At 44.9% G+C, this 20,328-nt stretch overlaps 1 protein-coding gene across 1 annotated transcript in view; it reads left to right on the top strand.

Moving 5' to 3' along the window:
* The window catches only part of LOC147693100 (laminin subunit beta-1-like), a 381,988-nt gene that overhangs the window by 171,194 nt on the left and 190,466 nt on the right, over positions 1 to 20,328 (top strand). Inside the window, exons 11-14 of the mRNA XM_086939353.1 lie at positions 5,500 to 5,688; positions 9,911 to 10,090; positions 11,434 to 11,546; positions 15,650 to 15,729. Of these exons, the coding sequence (XP_086795479.1) occupies positions 5,500 to 5,688; positions 9,911 to 10,090; positions 11,434 to 11,546; positions 15,650 to 15,729 (562 nt within the window). The remainder of the gene's footprint in view (positions 1 to 5,499; positions 5,689 to 9,910; positions 10,091 to 11,433; positions 11,547 to 15,649; positions 15,730 to 20,328) is intronic.

Below are 20,328 nucleotides of genomic sequence, written 5' to 3'. Positions count from 1 at the left end.
AGGCTCCAGAAGACACGGGGTGGTTGGTGCACGTGTGCTGGGACATGCTGGTGACACGTTGTGGTCAATAGTGGTTCATTGTTGGTGAGAAGATGTTTGTCTTCCTAGTAGGGGCTCGTGCATGTCGTGTCTGACAGCTGTAATCCACTGGCATTGGGTTCTGGTTGTCAAGGATGCGTGCATTGCTCGGGTGAAGTGATTGTGGTAGGACTGATGCTGATGAGCAACACGTTTTGCACCTCAGTGCCTCAGTCTCATCCAGAGATGGGCTTGGGGCAGAAGATACGGATGGAGGTATTGTGCAATAGGAACCAGAGAGCTGCAGTTTGCTGGTAACCCGGTGCCTTACGGGAGCCCATGAATTCTGGTTTGCACGTCAGCAGAGCCTACTTGTTGATGGAGGTTGTCTTCGTCATGACTCTAAGATTTGATGGGAATGAGGTTCTGTTGATGCAATAGTTCCTTAAAAGCAGAGTCCTGCCTAAGAGCAATCACATTTCGTGTGTCGCTGACAAACCAGAGAATGTCTAGGCTAAGCTGGAAGTGGAGTGTGTGGTGGGCCAACCAGGGGATGGCTGAGCTTGGTTTGAGGTGGACGCTGCTCTAGACCGACCAGGGGTTGGCCGGGCTTGGTTCGGGGTGGACCCTGCTGAGCCCAACCGGAGTATGGCTTGACTAGGGTGGAATTCGCTTTAGATCAATCAGAAGATGGTTTGGCTTGGCTTGGGATGGACTCTCCCTTAGACTCATCAGAAGATGGTTTGGCTTGGTTCAGAGTGGACTCGCCTTTAGACTATTCAAAAGATGGTTTGGCTTGGTTCGGGGTGAACTCTGCTGTAGACCAACCAAGGAATGGCAGGGCCTTGTTTGGGGTGGCCTCTTCTGTAGACCAACCAGGGTATGTCTGTGCTTTGTTCAAGGTGGACTCTCCCTTAGACTAATCAGAAGATGGTTTTGCTTGGTTCAAGGTGGACTCTCCCTTAGACTAATCAGAAGATGGTTTGGCTTGGTTCGGGGTGAACTCTGCTGTAGACCAACCAAGGGATGGCAGGACCTTGTTTGGGGTGGCTTCTTCTGTAGACCAACCAGAGTATGTCTGTGTTTGGTTCAAGGTGGATCCTGCTTTAGAACAACCATAGGATGGCTTGGCTTCATTCAGGGTGGACTCTACACTAACCAGGGGAAGGCCGTGCTTTGTTCGGAGCAGACTCTGCTGTAGAACAACCTTTGAATAGCCGTGCTTGGTTTGGGGTGGACTCTACTTTAGACCAACAGCGGATGGCCCTTGTTAAATCCTGACACGGTACAGAGTCTGCTCAAAACTATTAAATCAGGCTCACCGAAAGATCCTCTGCCATGCACAATTCTAAAGTTACTCAGTAGCAATGTCTTTTCAATAATTACAGATCTTTTGAATTCATCGCTACTGGAGGCAACCGTACCTAGTGAATGGAAACATGCCATGATCCATCCACTCCTGAAGAAAGCTGGAGCTGACCCCAATTTGCCATCTAATTTTCGTCCCATCTCCTTGTTGCCCACCTTTGCTAAAATACTGGAAAAGCATGTGCATCGATGCCTTACTGACTTTATTTCTACTCATGACCTACTCCCCTCTCATCAATCTGGTTTCCGTTCAGGATTCTCCACTGAGACCACCCTGCTGGGCGTCACTGAAAACATTCGCCGCATGGTGGGCCAGGGTGAAACGGTAGCACTTGTGCTGCTCGACCTCAGCGCGGCATTTGATACCGTTTCACGCGCTATCCTTGCCCAGACACTCCATTCTATAGGCATTCGAGGTAGGGCTCTCGATTGGATTAAATCACTACTAAAAGATCGAACATTTCAAATCTTTTCACAAACCGCCAGTTCAGACATCAAGTCATTCAAACATGGAGTACCTCAGGGCTCAATTCTGAGCCCGTTACTCTTTAATATTTACATGAGCCCCTTAGCTAAATTAGTGGAGGAAACAGGACTTTTGATGTTCTCATACGCTGATGATTCTCAGTTGCTCTTTTCTCTCTCATCAGCGGATGTAAGCACTCCCTCCGCTCTGCAACTTGGACTCAGAAACATCTCGAATTGGATGAATACATATTTTTTTAAATTAAACGGCGGAAAAACGGAGTTAATCCTGTTGGGAAAAAACAAAGAGTTATGGGGCCCCCAGCACTGGCCTTCTGAAATAGGTACTCCCCCCATACCGGTCACAAATGCCCGCAATCTGGGAGTCATTATTGATGACTCGCTCAACCTTCACCAACAAGCAATAAAAACCGCTGCCACTTGTTTTGCCATCTTAAAGTGGCTAAAAAAGATATGCTGGATGCTACCGGAAAATTCTAAAAAAACCATAGTCAATGCTTTAGTGACATCAAGGCTCGACTACGGTAATGTCTTGTACCTGGGGGCAAATAAGGCCACTGTCCGCAGACTACAGACTGTACAGAATGCAGCAGCACGACTGTTATGTAAAATTCCATTCTCTGCACCTACCACCAAATATATCAGGAAACTTCATTGGTTAAAGGTTGAGAACAGAGTCAAATTCAAAGCGTTATGTTTTATGCATAGAATTTCCACTAACACTGCCCCTAAATACCTGCAGAACCTGGTGCGCCCCTATCGCCCCACCAGGACTCTGCGGTCCTCCACGGCCAATCATTTTGTAATTCCAAAATTCAAACTGGCACGCATGGGTGGCAAGTCCTTCTCAGTTCTTGGACCATCTCTCTGGAACTCAATGCCACCGACATTGAGAACAGAGCTGAACTACGTAAAATTCAGGAAAGCCATAAAAACCTGGCTATTTAATATCTAGCATGCCATAGCGTATCATTTCGGGATCTGTTGCGCCGGGAAACCCTTTGTTGGGTAGCTGTGCGCCCTATAAATGAAATAAATAATAATAATAATAATAATAATGGCTGGGCATGGTTTGGGGTGGACTATGCTTTAGGCCAACCAGAGGATGGTTTGGCTTGGCCAGGGGTTGACTCTGTGTTGGAACAACCGGGGATGGCTGGGCTTGGTTCAGGGTGGATTCTGCTTTAGAACAACCGGGGGATGGTCAGGCCTGGTTCGGAGTAGACTCTATGGTGGACCAATCAGCAGATCGCTGTACCTGGTTCAGGGTGGACTCTGGTGGACTAACCAGGGATGGCCATGCTTAGTTTAGGGTGGACACTGCTTTTGACCAACTAAAGGATGGCTGGGTTTGGTTTGGGGTGAACTCTGCTGTGGGCCACTCAGAGAACAGCTAGCCTGAGCTTGAAGCGGAATGTGTGGTGGACCGATCAGTAGATGGTCATGCATGGTTCAGGGTAGACTTTACTTTCGACCAAACAAAGGGTGGTTTTAGCTCGGTTCAGGGTGGACTTTATGGTGGACCAACCAGAGAACACCTAGGCAGGCTGCGGGTTGGAGAGTGTGGCGGTCCAACCAGAGGAAGGCCAGGCTTGGCTTTGGGGTGGACTCTATAGTGGACCAATCAGGGAATACCTAGGTATGCTGCGGATTGGAGAGTGTGGCAGGCCATCCAGAGGAAGGCCAGGTGGACTCTATAGTGGACCAATCAGAGAACACCTAGGCATGCTGCAGGTTGGAGTGTGTGGTGGGCCAACCAGAGGAAGGCCAGGCTTGGCTTGGGGTGGACTCTGTAGTGGACCAATCAGGGAACACCTGGGTATTTTGCAGGGTGGAGTACGGGGTGTGGCATGCTTGAAAGATAAGGATGTCAGATTGTGAATGTGGGTGGTGTCTGGAGTACAGAATGTCGAGCTTAGGACTAGGTCTGCAGCTGACGGACTCCACCCCTTTGTGACCGAGTGTAGGGTTGTGTACACAGATGATGCATAAACTGCACAAATTCCCTTCTCCATATTGCGAGCCATTGGTTTATTTGCAGTACAAATGGCATTATGTAAAGGGCAAAAATATTGTGGGCAGATTTACAACTTCTGGTGAATCTCTGCTAATCAGCAGGGATGCGCAAGAAATGTTGCGGCATTTCAAACCACCCGTGCACCACCACTGATGCGCCGCATTTACAATGGATTGGCGGATGCTTGTCTCATCCCCCGGCAGAAGGGCAGCGCATTGCTGGAGTCGCGTTGCAAGCGCGACGCAGCTCCAGCAAGGCTCGGGGTGCCCTATGCCTAACATTCTGCGTCACTCCTTCCGCCTGCTTCATGCAGGCGCAGGGTTTTGACGCAGCAGGGTCGGAAAAGTGATTGAGTCAAATCTTATAGATTTCACTCAGCCACTTTTCCAAGGCATTCCTGCGCCGGAACGCCCCCCCCCCCCACCCCCCTCAGTGCCCGAATGCCCACATGTGGCGCAGGGCTTTACAACGTGAAGCATCTCCCAAATAGCATCACATTGTAAATACCCCGCAGCATGGCGCTGGCTTTGCGCCACCGCTGCGTCACAAAAGTGATGCAATTGTGGTGCAAATGTGGCGTAGGGGGCTTGTAAATCTGCCCCTGTGTATTTTGTGTATTTTGGAAATGGCGGGTTCTGCGTTGATGGAATTCTGGCCCTGGCCCCGCTCCTCCAGATATTGTTAATCACTCATCAATCATTGCCCCCCGTGTTCTCATTTTAAACACTTCCTGCATAGGAGCGTGGCACCTTTCTTATTAATGTCAGTCTAATTAAAGGGCCTTGTAGGAAATTAACATTTCCGGTGGCGAGCCTCGGGGAGGAAGGCTCATGACGCGTCACAGCTATTATTACCAACACATGCAAAATAAGTGCTTGCCAAAACAGCTGATTCCGCTTGAGGGGCTGGACCTGAGGCCCCGCCCCTCCGCAGCCACGAGATGACAAGTGAGCTTTGGCAGGCTGCCAAGAAGGGCTGGCTCTGCATAAAAGCAATGGCAAGAAACACATTACAAGCTAGTTTGGGAAATGTATTTTGTTTTAAAGGCAGGCTGGGGAGTCTGACTTCATATGAGGCTTGCTGCATACATTCCTTTTATACTTCCCAAATTTGCATTTTAATTGGAAAAATGTGCGTTAAAAATGTGGTTGGACAGTTTTCACTGGGCGGTTGCTTTACATAATATTAGCAAACTCCATATTGCAGGAAGTTTAGTAGAAATGCGATTAGTAGAGCTGACACCTGTTGCAGCTCCCTCAACGGGTGACTTGCTTTTTTGTTATTGTCCTTTTTGTTGTCATTGTGTGCACAAGGCCTGTCATCAGAAGCAAGCTAAGGAAGGATTGTTGCATTCATTCATGCAGTAACCTGTACATTCATGAATAGTCAGTCCCTCTCCTGAATGACGTGTGCATGTTTATGATGAACCAGTGTAACCCGGAGTGTTGAATCATCATGAGACGGGTGGCAGGTGTGAGTGAGTGACAGATGAGTTAGTGAAAAGTGCAGCGTGGCGCGTGTTGGGCCTTGGACATCTCATTAACTTATGGTGCCAAGATGCACCCCAAAAGAAAGCTACTAATCCTTGATTATTCGGGGTTCTCTTTCAGAGTGCAACTGTAACAACCATTCGCACCGCTGCCACTTCGACATGGCCGTGTACCTGGCAATGGGACGCGTGAGCGGTGGGGTGTGCGACAACTGCCATCACAACACCATGGGCCGCAACTGCGAGTTGTGCAAACCCTTCTACTTCCTGAACCCCCGCGCGGACATCCGGGCGGAGAACGCGTGTATACGTGAGTGCACCGCTCCTTTCTCCTGCTCATGTTACCTTAATGTTCATCTGAAATGCTGTGTGTGCAAAGGTGCTGCTTCTTGCATTGTGCCCAGTATCAGAATCATCACACACCCAGACACACACAAAGGTTAAAGTGATGTTGTAGTTAGGTGAACATTTCAGTTAAAATGTAACATTTTAAAATAAAAAACAGTGAAAATCACCAGCTATAGTGAACTCAAGTAACTATAACTTGTGCCCCCACCATGCACAGTGATGTCATCAATTATGTCACTTCAGGTGTCCTCAGTGATGTTTTTAATAATGTAATTGAACATGTTTTGAGTGAAGTAATATGTGAAGTCATAAGTGAAAACAGTGACGGTGCAAGGTGCAATAGTGATAATTATACACTGAAAAGGACTCCGATTGATTCTGTACCCAATTCCTTTCCTATCTTGCTAATTGCATGTTCTCTTCCAAATATATGATGCATTTGGTACTTACAAATGAATGATGAGTCTCTCTTTCCTTGCAATGATTTGTGCATGCTTAATTATTCATCCTCTCAACAATACTGGTTGAGGCTTTGTTGTTTGTGTATACTACGTCACCCAGATCTCAACCAGGTTTATGGGTTTACTCCTGTTGCTTCTACCTACACCAAAAATACTGGCAGAGAGAATGGGTCGAAATAAAAAAGAGTTTTTTTGTGCTGCAGGTCCCGGGGTACTCCTGTGGGAGCCAGCGAAGCCTCTGGTGAGGACCCGCGAGACTCATCGCTGCCCCACGGGAGGTCCCGAGGGAGTACCGTGGGGGTACCATGGGACCATACAAGCTTTAAAAAGTGACGCTTGCACTGTTAAGTGGTGCCTTGATGTGCCACTTCTATGACGGTACTGCCGGAGTACTGCATTACACACAAAAATAAAATAAAAATGCAAAATCTGGGGTGGGTGTCTTTAGGGGGTGGGGTTGCGCGTCCATGGGGGTTGGCCAGCTACAGGGGTTGGTTTCCCGGAGGGAATGGACACCATTGGGAATGCACAACAAATGTTGGCTGCTCACAGGGGGTTGGGCACAGCGCCTGGCCTCAAGCCAGGCTGTGTCTCCAATCCTGTAGTGCGCATGACCAAAAGCTGTGCTCAGTGAGGGAACTGAGATTGGTATGTCATCAGTGATGTCATCAATGATGCCATTTAACGTGTCATAAGTGAAGTAATATGTGACTTACACCTAGAATTGAGTCCTGCTCATTGCAAGGCCAAAGAAGCACTCATGCTGCTTGAAACAACAGAGGTGATATCTGAGCAGAGAGCAGCTGTATTCAGAAGCAGGCACCTCATTGACTCTAGCCACATGGCGTATTTATCTGAACTCCACAGTACACGCCAAAGAGAGAGCCTCTTTAGCCCTCTGTGCCTTCTATTCCACCATCTTTAAATATAATGATAGCAATATGGCCCTCATACATAGCACACTCTAGGAATGGACTTGTGTGCTGGGGGGCGTGGGGGCGGGGAGACCTAAGGACCGCTGTGGGTGTGCGGTCGTCGCACCTTCATAGATGAGTACATCCTGCATAGAAGAGATGCTCGCCGCGGTCCTGTCATCACAACAAACCTAAAGGATTAATACAAGTCGTGGATACTGCAAATTGCCTCATTCTCCCTTTGACCGCAAGCAACAGCACACGGATAAGCTCTTCACCTCTTCGGTGCTCACGACGGCCCCCGGCCGTCACGCGTCGCCGTAGGCGTGTGCTAACGACGGCCGGGGGTCGTCCGAACTCCGCCCACCCTTCATTTTGCCCGCACAGCGCGAAAATTCGGCCAACGCGCCAGGGGTTAATAAACCCTATAAATCTTCTATTTGCTTTGGAAGGAGTGGCAGGAGACCGTGGGTAACACTGAGGTGCCCTGGGGTACCAAAGCAAGGTGGCACCTGGACCCACAGAGACAGCACCTTTTATTGCCCTTCATCTCATCATCTTAACTCTTTCAGAGTGAGCCGCATCCTCTTTCAAGCCTTAATTGTACTTTTTAAATCCACTCCGGCAGATTACCGCTGGTGGTGAAATCACTGGTCCCAGTTACCGCATTACCTCAGGTAACCCCCCATAACAAAGCAAAGCACTGCCCAGAAATGGATGGAAATGTGTTTAATATAAGATGAAGTGTGAGATGATACATAAAAAAAGCAGGAACCTAGTGATCAGCTACTACAGTGTGAGCTTTAGGGAGTGTGCATGGTCCTTACGCACTCAAGGAACGATAGCTTGGTGGGTTGTGCTGTAAAGCCCATCACCTTATCATGTAAAACATTGGAGGGGATTTACTAAGCTTTTGAGCCATGTTTGCGTCACAAAAGTGAGTCAAAATGACACAAAAACTTTTTTTTTGTAGTTTACTTTCCAGCACTAAACTTGTTTAGCGCTGGAAATAACGTAAAAGTAATGCGAAGCAGCGCATGGCGCTGCTTCGCATTACTGTGCGCCTTGGGGGCGTGGCAAGGGTGGTGCATGGGCATTCACATGCAATCACCCAAGGTTTCTTATGATTTTTTTTTTTTTACCGTTTTTATTGCAGAGTCATATCACATATACATCTTACATTTACGAGCGTCTTGCATGGTCATGTGGCACTACTTGGTTCCTTCCTGGGTAATTCGTTTACACAGCCTATAAGCCCACAACCCGGGGGTCGGGCGGCGTTAACCTCTTAGTCTCCCCTCGTAGCAACCCTTGAGCGCCCCAATAACCCATGCAAGACTTTCTTCATCTGCTTTTACATTTTTTTCATCCCTTCTACCCCCCCAAATCCCTTCCCCACCTCCTAAACTCCCAAAACGACCCCCTCCCCTCAACTCCCTGTGCCTGCTCCTACACCTGGACTCGCTGTTAGTGTGTGTATTTGAACTCAGTCAGGAGTGCAAGGTTGCTCATGATAAATCCAATTTACTACAAACAGTAGATTAAGTTTAGTGTGAGAAAACTGCCCCCTTTTCAACTGGGCGCAAGGAAGCAGAAATGCTTTCATTTCTCCTTCCTTTTCTTACTTTGTAGACGTGCTGCACTGTGCAGCACGTATGCTAAGTGGCAAAAGCTTTCCCTTGAGTCGAGCATAGTATTTATATTATATTATACCCTTCCTCTACAAAACCTATGCTACACTCATGCACACGCCCCAGCGCTGCAGCGCTAAGGTGTGGGGTGTGTGCATGGCGCACGGTTGCTGTAATCAGCACCGGTGCATAGGAAAGGGGCGGAGAGAGCCATATCTCTGAAGACATGGCACTCTCCTGCTCCCTCCCTGTCACGCAATGCAGCGCAGACTACGTTGCATGACTTTTTTGTAAATCTCTTCCAAAGCATGTTATGACCAGTGGTATTTTTATCTGTGGTGGTATATTTTTTATCACAGTGGTCTTTCTATGGCTTCTGGATGCGCATTGACATATCAATGTTACTTCCAGACCCTAGTTCACAAAGGTAAACTGGGACAAAAGTCTAACTTTACAACTTTCGGTATTCACAAAGGGCGTTTATGAGTAGTAAAGTTAGACTTTTGTCTCAGTTTTGTTCTCAGTTGAATTTAAGACCAACACTTGTGTAACTGAGACAAAAGTCTAACTTTACTGCTCCAAAATGCTCTTTGTGAATAACGAAAGTCGTAAGATTGGACTTTCATCTCAGTTTACCTTTGTGAACCAGGCCCTTAGCCTTCAAGGCTAGGTTTACATTAGTGAATCTGTTTTTCTGTTTTTGTTTTTTACTCCAGATGTAATTACCACTGGCATTATTTTTGTCAGGCAGTAAACTACTTCCTAGTAGTAGTAAACATAAATTGAAACCTCGCTGACTTTACCTCTCGGAGACGGTCTTGAGTTTAAGTGTTCGCCATAACAATATGGCACTTGTCTCAGCCAATCTCTCAATATGTCCTAAGGACCAATCACTGCACCCATTAGCGATTGACCAATGGCAACTGGTTTTCACAATGTCCATCAAACATGCAAACAATCTTCACTGAAATTCATTATATAGGCTCAGAAAGTTTGATTGAGGATATCCTGAAAACTGCACAAAATGTTATAAGATCTTCCAGATTCTATTTGTACGTTGGTATGACCGAAAAAGAGCTTTGAACCTTGGGGTTCCAACATGGGGCGCACTTATAAGGAGCGTTGGCTGTTCTAAACTAACAAGACATGGGGTAAATGTGCTTCCTTTCCATTTTCAGAATGTGACTGTGACCCGGTTGGATCCCTGGAAGGCGGTGTTTGTGACAGCCACACCGATGTCAGCCTGGGCATGATCGCTGGGCAGTGCCGGTGCAAGGAGAACGTGAAAGGCGAGCGCTGCGACAGCTGCAAAGAGAACTTCTACGGGCTGAGTAGAAATGACCCCGCTGGGTGCCAGCGTAAGTATGGCAGCCGGGGCCTACAGCCTTGGACAATATACACCTGGTCAGGTCACACTACAAAGCAGTGCCACCCACGGGTGCCAGCTGCTGATTTCCTTCCGTTTGAGTAGAGATACCCCTATACTCACAGGCACAATCTTTACTTTTGCATCAGTTCAAGATTTTCATTGAATTGCAGGATAGCTTGAGGGATAGACCCTCGAAATGAAATTTACAATCTCTCAATGTCGCTTGACCAGCCAATAAATTCTGCTTCCATTGTCAATGTCCCATTTCGCCTATTATGGTGCCCGGTGTCGGCTGGCAGACTCTGCTGATGCGTTTATTGAGGAACAGGATGGGTTATCCTGGAAGTGTGCCAACTGTGCACTATCATAAACCTGATACTCTTCAAGCGCCACAGGTGGTAAGATGTGGAGGGGACATCTGGGGGATCTCCTGAACTGGTATGCATTGAAGAATAGTGTTTTTTTATTAGAGTGCAAGGGGAAAATAACATGGATTAGAAGTGAAATACACAAAAGCTCAATGGGGTTTCAAGGGGGTTTCCAAAAGATTAAAGTGTAATGCATTAATGTTCATTCCTCCCTTGAGCATCTGCTGGCACCTTAAATAAAGACCACAATGCAATAGAATTCTTGATCCAACCCCATACATGATGGCACCTCATCAACAGAGTTCCAGACATCTTAGAACCTTACGAAAGACCCCTTAACATGATACTACCTTTTCATGAATCCCCACTTACCAAGGAGCCCAGGAAAGATAACACCTGACCAAAGAGCTACATACATGATGGCACCTGACCAAAGAGCTACAGACATGATGGCACCTTACCAAAGAGCTCCAGACATGGTGGCACCTTACCAAAGAGCTACAGACACGGTGGCACCTTACCAAAGAGCTCCAGACATGGTAGCACCTTATCAAAGAACTCCAGATATGACTGCACATTATCAATGAGCTTCAGACATGATTGCACCCTACTAAGGAGCTCTGATAGGACAACACTTCAGCTTGAGGACTCTAGCCATGATAGCCTTTATCAAAAGACTTCTCAGCATGATAGCACCTTCCCAAAGAGCTCCAAACTTAATAAGTATTTACCCAATGAGCTCAACACCTTCCTCTTAGATATCCAGAAGTGATAAAACTCCTGGGCCCCCTTACATGAAGCTATCCAAATGAAGGTCTATTTTCATAAAACCTACAACCATTCAGGGCCAGTAACAAAACAATGTGATTGTTCACTCGAAAGGACAATGTGCTCCTACAGACCTGGTCGCATTAGGGGTGTTGTCATCTGCTTAGCTTCTCACTCTTGTTTACTCTTTCAACAGCCTGCAATTGTGATCCTCGAGGAATTGTCACGGGAAACACGCCCTGCGACCACATCAGTGGCGACTGCTACTGCAAGCGCTTTGTGACCGGAAGGTTCTGCAACCAGTGTGTGGTAAGCGATCTCCTATCATACCTGTTTTATTTTTCTTTAAGTGAGCGATAGTGAGAACTGGAGACCACGGAGTGCATCAATCGCATGCATGTTTCTCTAGATCATCACCTTGTGCTACTAGGGTGGGCAAAACACTTCTTTGGTGAAAAGATGCAGGAGGGTGGGGGCCCTCGCTGACACTTTGTTTTATATTCCTCAAGCAGGACACCAAGAGTTACCACCTTTATGATGCCTCTCTCTGCTAAGATGGAGGGTTTTAAAGACTGAACCCACATAACAGATCACTCCCTTTCCTAGAATCCACAACCTGATGCCTAATTTTTCTAAGATGACTAGACCAGAGGAATCCTATCACATCTCTGTTACTTGACCTCGCTAACAAGCAAGGAGCTTTGCCTCTTCCCCGATGCCTCGCTTCGCTAAGATGCGAGGAGCTTCGCCTCTACCCCGATGCCTCGCTTCGCTAAGATGCGAGGAGCTTTGTCTCTTCCCCGATGCCTCGCTTCGCTAAGATGCGAGGAGCTTTGCCTCTTCCCTGATGCCTCGCTTCGCTAAGATGCGAGGAGCTTTGCCTCTTCCCCGATGCCTCGCTTCGCTAAGATGCGAGGAGCTTTGCCTCTACCCCGATGCCTCGCTTCGCTAAGATGCGAGGAGCTTTGCCTCTTCCCCGATGCCTCGCTTCGCTAAGATGCAAGGAGCTTTGCCTCTTCCCCGATGCCTCGCTTCGCTAACATGCGAGGAGCTTTGCCTCTTCCCCGATGCCTCACTTCGCTAAGATGCGAGGAGCTTTGCCTCTACCCCGATGCCTCGCTTCGCTAAGATGCAAGGCGCTTTGCCTCTACCCCGATGCCTCGCTTCGCTAAGATGCGAGGAGCTTTGCCTCTACCCCGATGCCTCGCTTCGCTAAAACACCAAGACTAAAAGCATATTGGCACTTTACTGATGCATCAGTTTGCAAGGACCCCAAGAGGAGCTTTGCCACTTTCCCGACGCCTGAATTTGTTAGGGTGCAAACATGCCCTATTTTGTATTGCAAGCCATGGAACCCTTGGGTCTCTTACCAGCCCTCCTGCCATATAAATACTGCCATTTGAGTAGTTTTGATGTCCTACCAACGGCCATGGCATGTGACTAGGCTGCTACCTTTCTATCAGCCTGGCACCTTTCTATCAGCCTGGCATTGGTTGTATAGCAGAACAATGACAGGAAAAATATTGTCTAACATAAAAATTGTTTCCTCAGTGTAGTTTATAGGAATATCCTTCCATTGAGTGTAGATTCTCGGTTATTATCATCAATGGCACAATATTTTTGTAAACAATATTGAGGGCACAATATTTTGTTAAATGATAGTTGAGTTACAATATTCTGGTACCTTACCCCTTGGGTCACTATTACTCTGTCTCTTGGAACCCTCTGACCTTTGACATAGCAAACGTAAGAGTCCTTCTCATTGGGCAAACTCCCATAAAATGACCGTGGTGAACACCATTATCGCTTCTTGACTGGACACCAGCAAACCCTGGTCCTCTGGACAGCCAATAAGGAATTTGTCAAGTTCCAAAGAATTCCGAACCTCTTGGTCTCCCAATAAACACAAGATGGTGACTCAGGGTCCATTCTTGGTCCACCCGGGGCAGCCTGATCCCACCCCAGGTTACCTTAACACGGTTCCCCAGTACTTCCATACTCACCACGTACTTCAGGTTCACCAACCCGGAACCTGCACGCCACCCGCCCAGCCTGGCAGATCCCTGTATATTCCCTCATAGTTCATCTCAGCCTTGAGGGAGGTCACTTGAACTTCTGGAGATGGCTCTGCGGTATATTAGCCTTTGGATGCGTTGGATTGACAAAATTATTGGGTTCAAAGTTTTTAATACGCAAGGGTAGTCTTGTAACACCATGAGCACCACAGGAGCGAAAGGTGAAAAAGAGGCTACATCAATTAAAAAGGTATTTTTTGATGCTTTATAAATGTCCCGTTTTTTTTCTTTTAAATTGTCAGTAATTTGAGGGTAGTAACGTTTCTGAGGCATGGACTAAACTATAATGTTTTAGAAAAACACTTGATAATTCTAGGTAAAACTCTCTATTGAATTCATTGGGATCTTAAATTGAGACTGATCAAGGTGCAAGACTCGTCCAGTGAGTTAGATTTGATGTAAGGTGATGGTGTGTGTAAGAAACCTCCTACATGCAATAATGAGTTTTCATGCAATAATGAGTTTCCATGCAATAATGAGTGTCCATACAATAATAATGAGGGTCCATTCAATACTAAAGAGTGTTCATGCAATAATGAGTGTCCATTCAATAATGAGTGTCCATGCAATAATAAGGAGTGTCTATGCAATATTAAGTAATGTCCATGCAATAATGAGGGTCCTTGCAATAATAACAAGTTTCCTTGCAATAATGAGTGTCCATGCCATAATAAGGAGTGTCCTTTCAATAACAAGGAGTGCCCATGCAATAATAAGTGGTGTCCATGCAATAATAAGTGTCCATTTAATAATAAGTAGTGCCCATGCAATAATAGAGAGTGTACATGCAATATTAAGGAGTGTCCATGCAATAATAAGGAGTTTCAATACAATAATAAGCGATGTCCATCCAATAATAAGTGTCCATGCAATAATAAGTAGTGTCCATGCAATAATAAGGAGTGTCTGTGCAATAATAAGCGGTGTCCATGCAATAATAAGAAGTGACCATGCAATAAAAAAGAGTGTACATGCAATATTAAGGAGTATCCATGCAATAATAAGGAGTTTCCATACAATAATACGCGGTGTCCATGACTAATTTCAGTATATCCAGATAGGATATTTTTACGTACATTATATCTAAATGGCCCATGCAATAATAAAGAGTGTACATGAAATATTTAGGAGTGTCCATGCAATAATAAGAAGTGACCATGCAATAAAAAAGAGTGTACATGCAATATTAAGGAGTGTCCATGCAATAATAAGGAGTGTCCGTGCCATAATAAGCGGTTTCCATCCATTAATAAGAAGTGACCATGCAATAAAAAAGAGTGTACATGCAATAATAAGGAGTGTCCATGCAATAATAAGGAGTTTCCATACAATAATACGCGGTGTCCATGACTAATTTCAGTATATCCAGATAGGATATTTTTACGTACATTATATCTAAATGGCCCATGCAATAATAAAGAGTGTACATGAAATATTTAGGAGTGTCCATGCAATAATAAGGAGTGTCCGTGCAATAATAAGCGGTGTCCATGCAATAATAAGAAGTGACCATGCAATAAAAAAGAGTGTACATGCAATATTAAGGAGTGTCCATGCAATAATAAGGAGTGTCCGTGCAATAATAAGCGGTTTCCATCCATTAATGAGAAGTGACCATGCAATAAAAAAAAGTGTACATGCAATAATAAGGAGTGTCCATGCAATAATAAGGAGTTTCCATACAATAATACGCGGTGTCCTTGACTGATTTCAGTATATCCAGATAAGATATTTTTACGTACATTATATCTAAATGGTGGCTTCGGCCCTCCACATCCTAGGCTGGTCACCCCTTTGTAACGCGTCCTGAGAGTAGCTTTTGTGCAACAAGCCAAGACAACGAACTCTGCACACATCCCCCCGCCTCCCCCTCTGCTGGGTGTCCGGCCCAGAGTCCACATGTAGAGCAGAGGCTGTGCCCTTACTCACTAACATCGCGTCACTGTCCACAAGAGAAAGACATACAACTAAAAGTTGATTGGCGGACAGCTTAAATTAATGTTAAACACTGGGCTAAAATGCATTTCATTTTATTTTTCTGCTCACTGTGCCACTACACAGAGAGACAACTGTACACAAAGTAGTCCAGCTCCCCAGATGGCCCGGTCTAGCCCTAAGACCTAGGACACGCCCCCTTTTCATGGGGACAAAAGCAAGTCCAAGGATGTTTCTGCTTTGTAGGGCTTCATTACTAAAGTCCAAACTATGTCCTGCGGCAACGTGGACTGGAATGTGACCCCGGGAGAATACCGTGGTTGAGAATATCCATGCACTGTACATCACTTTTTATTTTAGTTTTTCAGTCTCTTTTACATGTTTGCCTTTCTTCTCCAACAGCCTGAGTTCTGGGGTCTCAGCCACGACATTGCCGGCTGCCGTCCATGTGCCTGTGACTTTGGGGGCGCTTACCAAAACAGGTAGGAGCAGAGTCCAGTTGAATTGGGGAGGAATTAAGGTCTCTCTTTGCAGGGTCAGTCCAAACACATGAAGCATGAAGGTCAGAATATTCAAGCTCCTATATTCTACCTAAACAACTCCATGTAGAGGTTTGAAGTAAAACAGTGGGGCATATTAGCAAGAACCTCGTTAACATTATCGTGGTTTTAGCGGCAGGAAACTGTAGGACATCTAACTTGGGCTCCTATTGGAATTCTATAACGCATATTAGCAAGCCATTTATCGCCGTTTTAGTGGCAGTTTCCTGCTGCTAAAACGGCGATAATTTTAACGAGGTTCTTGCTAATATACACCCAAATTCTTCTTTTTTTTGTTATAATTTTTTATTAGTATTTCATAAATACAGTACAATAAGTATATGAAAACATTGTATCTTAAAATACATTATAGTAGAGAAAAAATAACGAATATATTTGTAAATATAAAAGCAAATGTATCAAAATCCATAGAATAGCAGAAAAAAATAAAGAAATTAGGGGCAAAACATATTATATCAAATAAAGGAAATACAAACATCATTAAATATTAAATAGTGAATATAAAATAGTAAAGCATTAATGCATTAATTTTACAACAAATCAATAAAAGCGGAAATGCCCCCAAATTCTTATCTTATGTGTTCTGCGATGTCACCACAGGGGTTTCTTATGCTAAATACTGGGTGTCAAAGCATCACTGAGGGGATTAGCGCCCCTCCCCCGCCTTCGGCAGTCTGTTCCCCATCAGATAGATAGGATGAATGGCCCTAATTAACTCATTTTATATCCCACAAACATTACACCACATCACTGATAGGGTTGCACATATCCTCTTCATGGGTGGTCCCTGGAGGGTCATCGGTGTTGTACTAACACTGCTACCTTATCTAGCTGTGCTGCCATCGCTGGCATCCTGTGGTGGGTGGGTACCTAATCAGGAACTGTGCCTGGAATCTCCCACAAACTGAATTTTCTTAAAAGTCATTAAAATGTAATTTTCATAGAAGTGGCATCGAGACCAGCTGCACATCTCTCCTGAGTTCAAGATTGGGTGCAGTGCTTAATTTGTGCCAGTGTCTGCTGGTGCATAGCCCTGGCACTTATTTGCAAACACCAGTATTTATTTATGACCACATGGTGGTGCTGTCTGTATATTTTTGAGGAGAGCTCATGAAAAACAAAAAATACTAAATAAAAAAAAAATACGATATACTTAAAAAAATCATAAACACAATGGGTCCAGGATATTTTAACATTGTTGTGTGATCCGGAATAGTCAAAATGACACATTTGTACTATGTGATGGTTAGTTTTTGGCCGTGCTGGCATGGACAGTAGATAGTGCCAACCACAGAGGCCCCCTGAGAAATACCTCAGGCCCTGGCACTCACATTTTTACAAATTAAGCACTGGATAGGAGCGACCATCAGGAATCTCAGGGACAAGATAAAGATTCCATGTATTAATGACACGATAATGACATTATCTTATCTTCCCTTCTTTTGGACCCTAAACAGCTAGAGCTTTCAGTATGCACCACCCAGATCTCTCCCTGGGTCTCACACCCCTGTTGTGCACAGTTAATTTATAAAGTTTTACGTAGCGCAAACATGACCCTTGCGGGTATCAGAGCACTTTACAAAAGTTCAGGAAGGAGTAGACAGATAGAATAAACAACAACATAATCGATGTAACAGCTTTCCCGGTGAGGGGAGGGACCACCTCAAGGTCCAAGACGACAAAACCAAACATAAGAACATAGCATGTGAGTAATAAACATGGGTGAAGACAACGCAACGTTTCAGGTCCGGGAGTAGGGTTTGCGAGTTCTAGTGCAGAAATGTGATCGACAGTAGCACTTTAACTTCTTTCTTGAATGATGCCGTGGAAAGTTTCAGTCTGATTTCAGGGGGTACAATATGCGGCTTCGCCAAGAATGGAAGCCATCTCCTTCAAACTATGTAAAACGTAGCCTAGGTCAATTGAGATCTGCAGGGCCTGAAAATAAGCTAAAAAATGAGCCCACAAAGTATACAATTATAGCTTCAGGCATTAATGAAATATCCCAAAATAAAGTAAAAAATTTAAGTAGCATCCTGTTTCTATTAAGAACCTAGAAATGAACATGACTTTCTTCACTGCAGAAACTGTAAGCGAATATAAGCATTCAGATATTCGTGAAAATGTCATCAAATAGAAACCAGATGCAGTTCACCAATCATCTCCACCCTGTTCATGGGTATGCCTCGTGCATGGAGTCCTCCTCTTTCAGTGACATGTTGCATTGATATTTGAGGAGTGCGCGGCTACAGTGTACGTAGCAATCGCTACAAAGGCTTCTTAGTCCAAGAAAGGTCCATTCGTCATGGCTTGTCCCAGAGTATCCCAATTCCCAGGAGTGTCTACTCAATTTAGAGATACATTTTTTTGTGTGCATTTTTTTACAGCGCAAACTCAACCTGAAGGTATTGGAGCACTTCATATGAGCACCAGTTACATTACATAAGGACTTAATTACATTATACATGCACAATTTACTCCTGCAGTGTGGAGATGAGGGCACATGAAAGTACAGAAGGCACGATTCACAGAATGAACTTAAGACTCAATCCTAAACTTCCTACTATTTTGGTATTCACAGAATGCACTTACTACTTTTGGCATTCACAGAATGCACTTACTACTTTTGGTATTCACAGAATGCACTACTACTTTTGGTATTCACAGAAGTTAGGATTTTGTCTTAAGACAAACTTAAGACAGACTTAAGACAAACTTAAGACAGACTTAAGTTAGGATTTCGTCTTAAGTCTGTCTTAAGTCTGTCTTAAGTTTGTCTTAAGTCTGTCTTAAGTCTGTCTTACGTTTGTCTTAAGACAAACTTAAGACAAAATCCTAGCTTCTGTGAATACCAAAGGTAGTAAGTTCATTCTGTGAATGCCAAAATAGTAGTAAGTTTAGGATTGAGTCTTAAATTCATTCTGTGAATCGGGCCCATAGACCTTTTTCCCTTTGTGGGGGACACACACACTGCCCATTACAAGGAGGGTCTTCTATGTGATGTTCTCATTAGGAGTGTAGGAAGTTGTTAAGATGTTTAGATCTTGGTTATTATTCGTTCTTTGTGGGAGGACTGTTGTTTTCAAAACATTACATGTGCATAGAGTAAGCTTTAGATCAGCCCCTTTCTTATAATCAGATGGATTTGTTGTCTATCTGATTTTCCTGCTCCTGATTTGATGGCTTTCCTCCATTTTCCTTTGTCCTGCAAAAGAACATTTACATCTCACAGTGTTTTGATTGGTTGGTGTATCCTTCCACTATTAATGTCAAAATTGCATAGGGGAAAGAAAACCTGTGCCCTACTTTTCACCTAGTCATCTGGAGTACTTCCTTATGAGCACTGCAAATATGTGCCCCCATAATGAGAACCAAGTACGCAAACAAACATTTCAAGTTGATACAGGCAACTAAATGTGATACCAAAACTCTTCATTAGGTCGAGCCTAGACAGTGCTTGCACTGTCTCTTCGAGACATGTTGTATATATTTCATAGCCTTGGAGCCCGCCCATTGCTTTTCATTTGTTTTTTTCGGAGTCCTTTAAAAATTCTTGCTTCCAAGTGTTTCATCTTAGCTATCTGTCCCTTCCTTTTGTTGGTTGTTCACTCAGGATGAGCTGTCAGGCCCAGAGAAACTCATGGATAACAAGGGAGATAAGAGGGCTGTTGGTGTTTCCTAGTGGGTGTCACATACTTAGAGACTCTTGGAAAATAAAGTGTTTGAGGTATTTCTCTTTGTTGCCCACATTCTACAGTAAGAAAAGTGATGCCCAGGAGAACCCTCTGGTTTGGAAAGTGAATTGCAAATATTTCTTTTTTTGCTAATTATTATATTATAGTGCAGATCTAACCACTTGCGCTGGGGGCGCTCCACAGGCAGCCAGGACTTTATGGCAGATAGGTCACAGAAATGAGAGCTAAAGGATGGCAGTAATGGCACATCGATGTCTCAGAAGCTCTGTAAATGTGGCCCGGATAGATGCAAATCTGTCTAGATGCTGAAAAGAGTAGCCACTTATATGAAATATCTCACTGATTAAGTCTGGAACATGCAGCAGAAGTGGGGATCAACTCTGGTGACTGATTTGTGCCCCCACTTTATCATTCCATGGGCTAGACCCACCTGTACCAAACAGAAGGAGATGATGGACGGAGCGCTGAATCTTTTCAGACACTTACCTACAGTCACAGATCTGGGTTGAATCCATCATTGTTCTTTAGCTCATTTAGACCCCTTAGTAACTAAGACATTGGAACTCGTTTTGTGTTACCATAAGTCAAGGGGGAGATCCTGGAGCCAGAATTACCAGTTTGGGCCAGCATGCCCTGCCCTAACTCTAGGGAGTTCTAGATTTAGTCCCCGGAAGGGTGAAATACTTTGCATGATCCTGAATTACCACATCCTTTCCCACAGCTTTTCCTCGAATCTGAGGACTATTCTATTCTGGTCATAGTTACAACATGCTGTCAACAGGTGGTAAATGTATGTGGAGGCACCACGGCTGGTTGCTGTGGGGGT

This window comes from Lissotriton vulgaris, chromosome 9 (genome assembly GCF_964263255.1).
Source record: "Lissotriton vulgaris chromosome 9, aLisVul1.2, whole genome shotgun sequence".
In the NCBI taxonomy this organism is placed as follows: Eukaryota; Metazoa; Chordata; class Amphibia; order Caudata; family Salamandridae; genus Lissotriton; species Lissotriton vulgaris.
The sequence above is the reverse complement of the archived record's forward strand: the minus strand, read 5'-3'. Positions and strand labels throughout refer to the sequence as shown.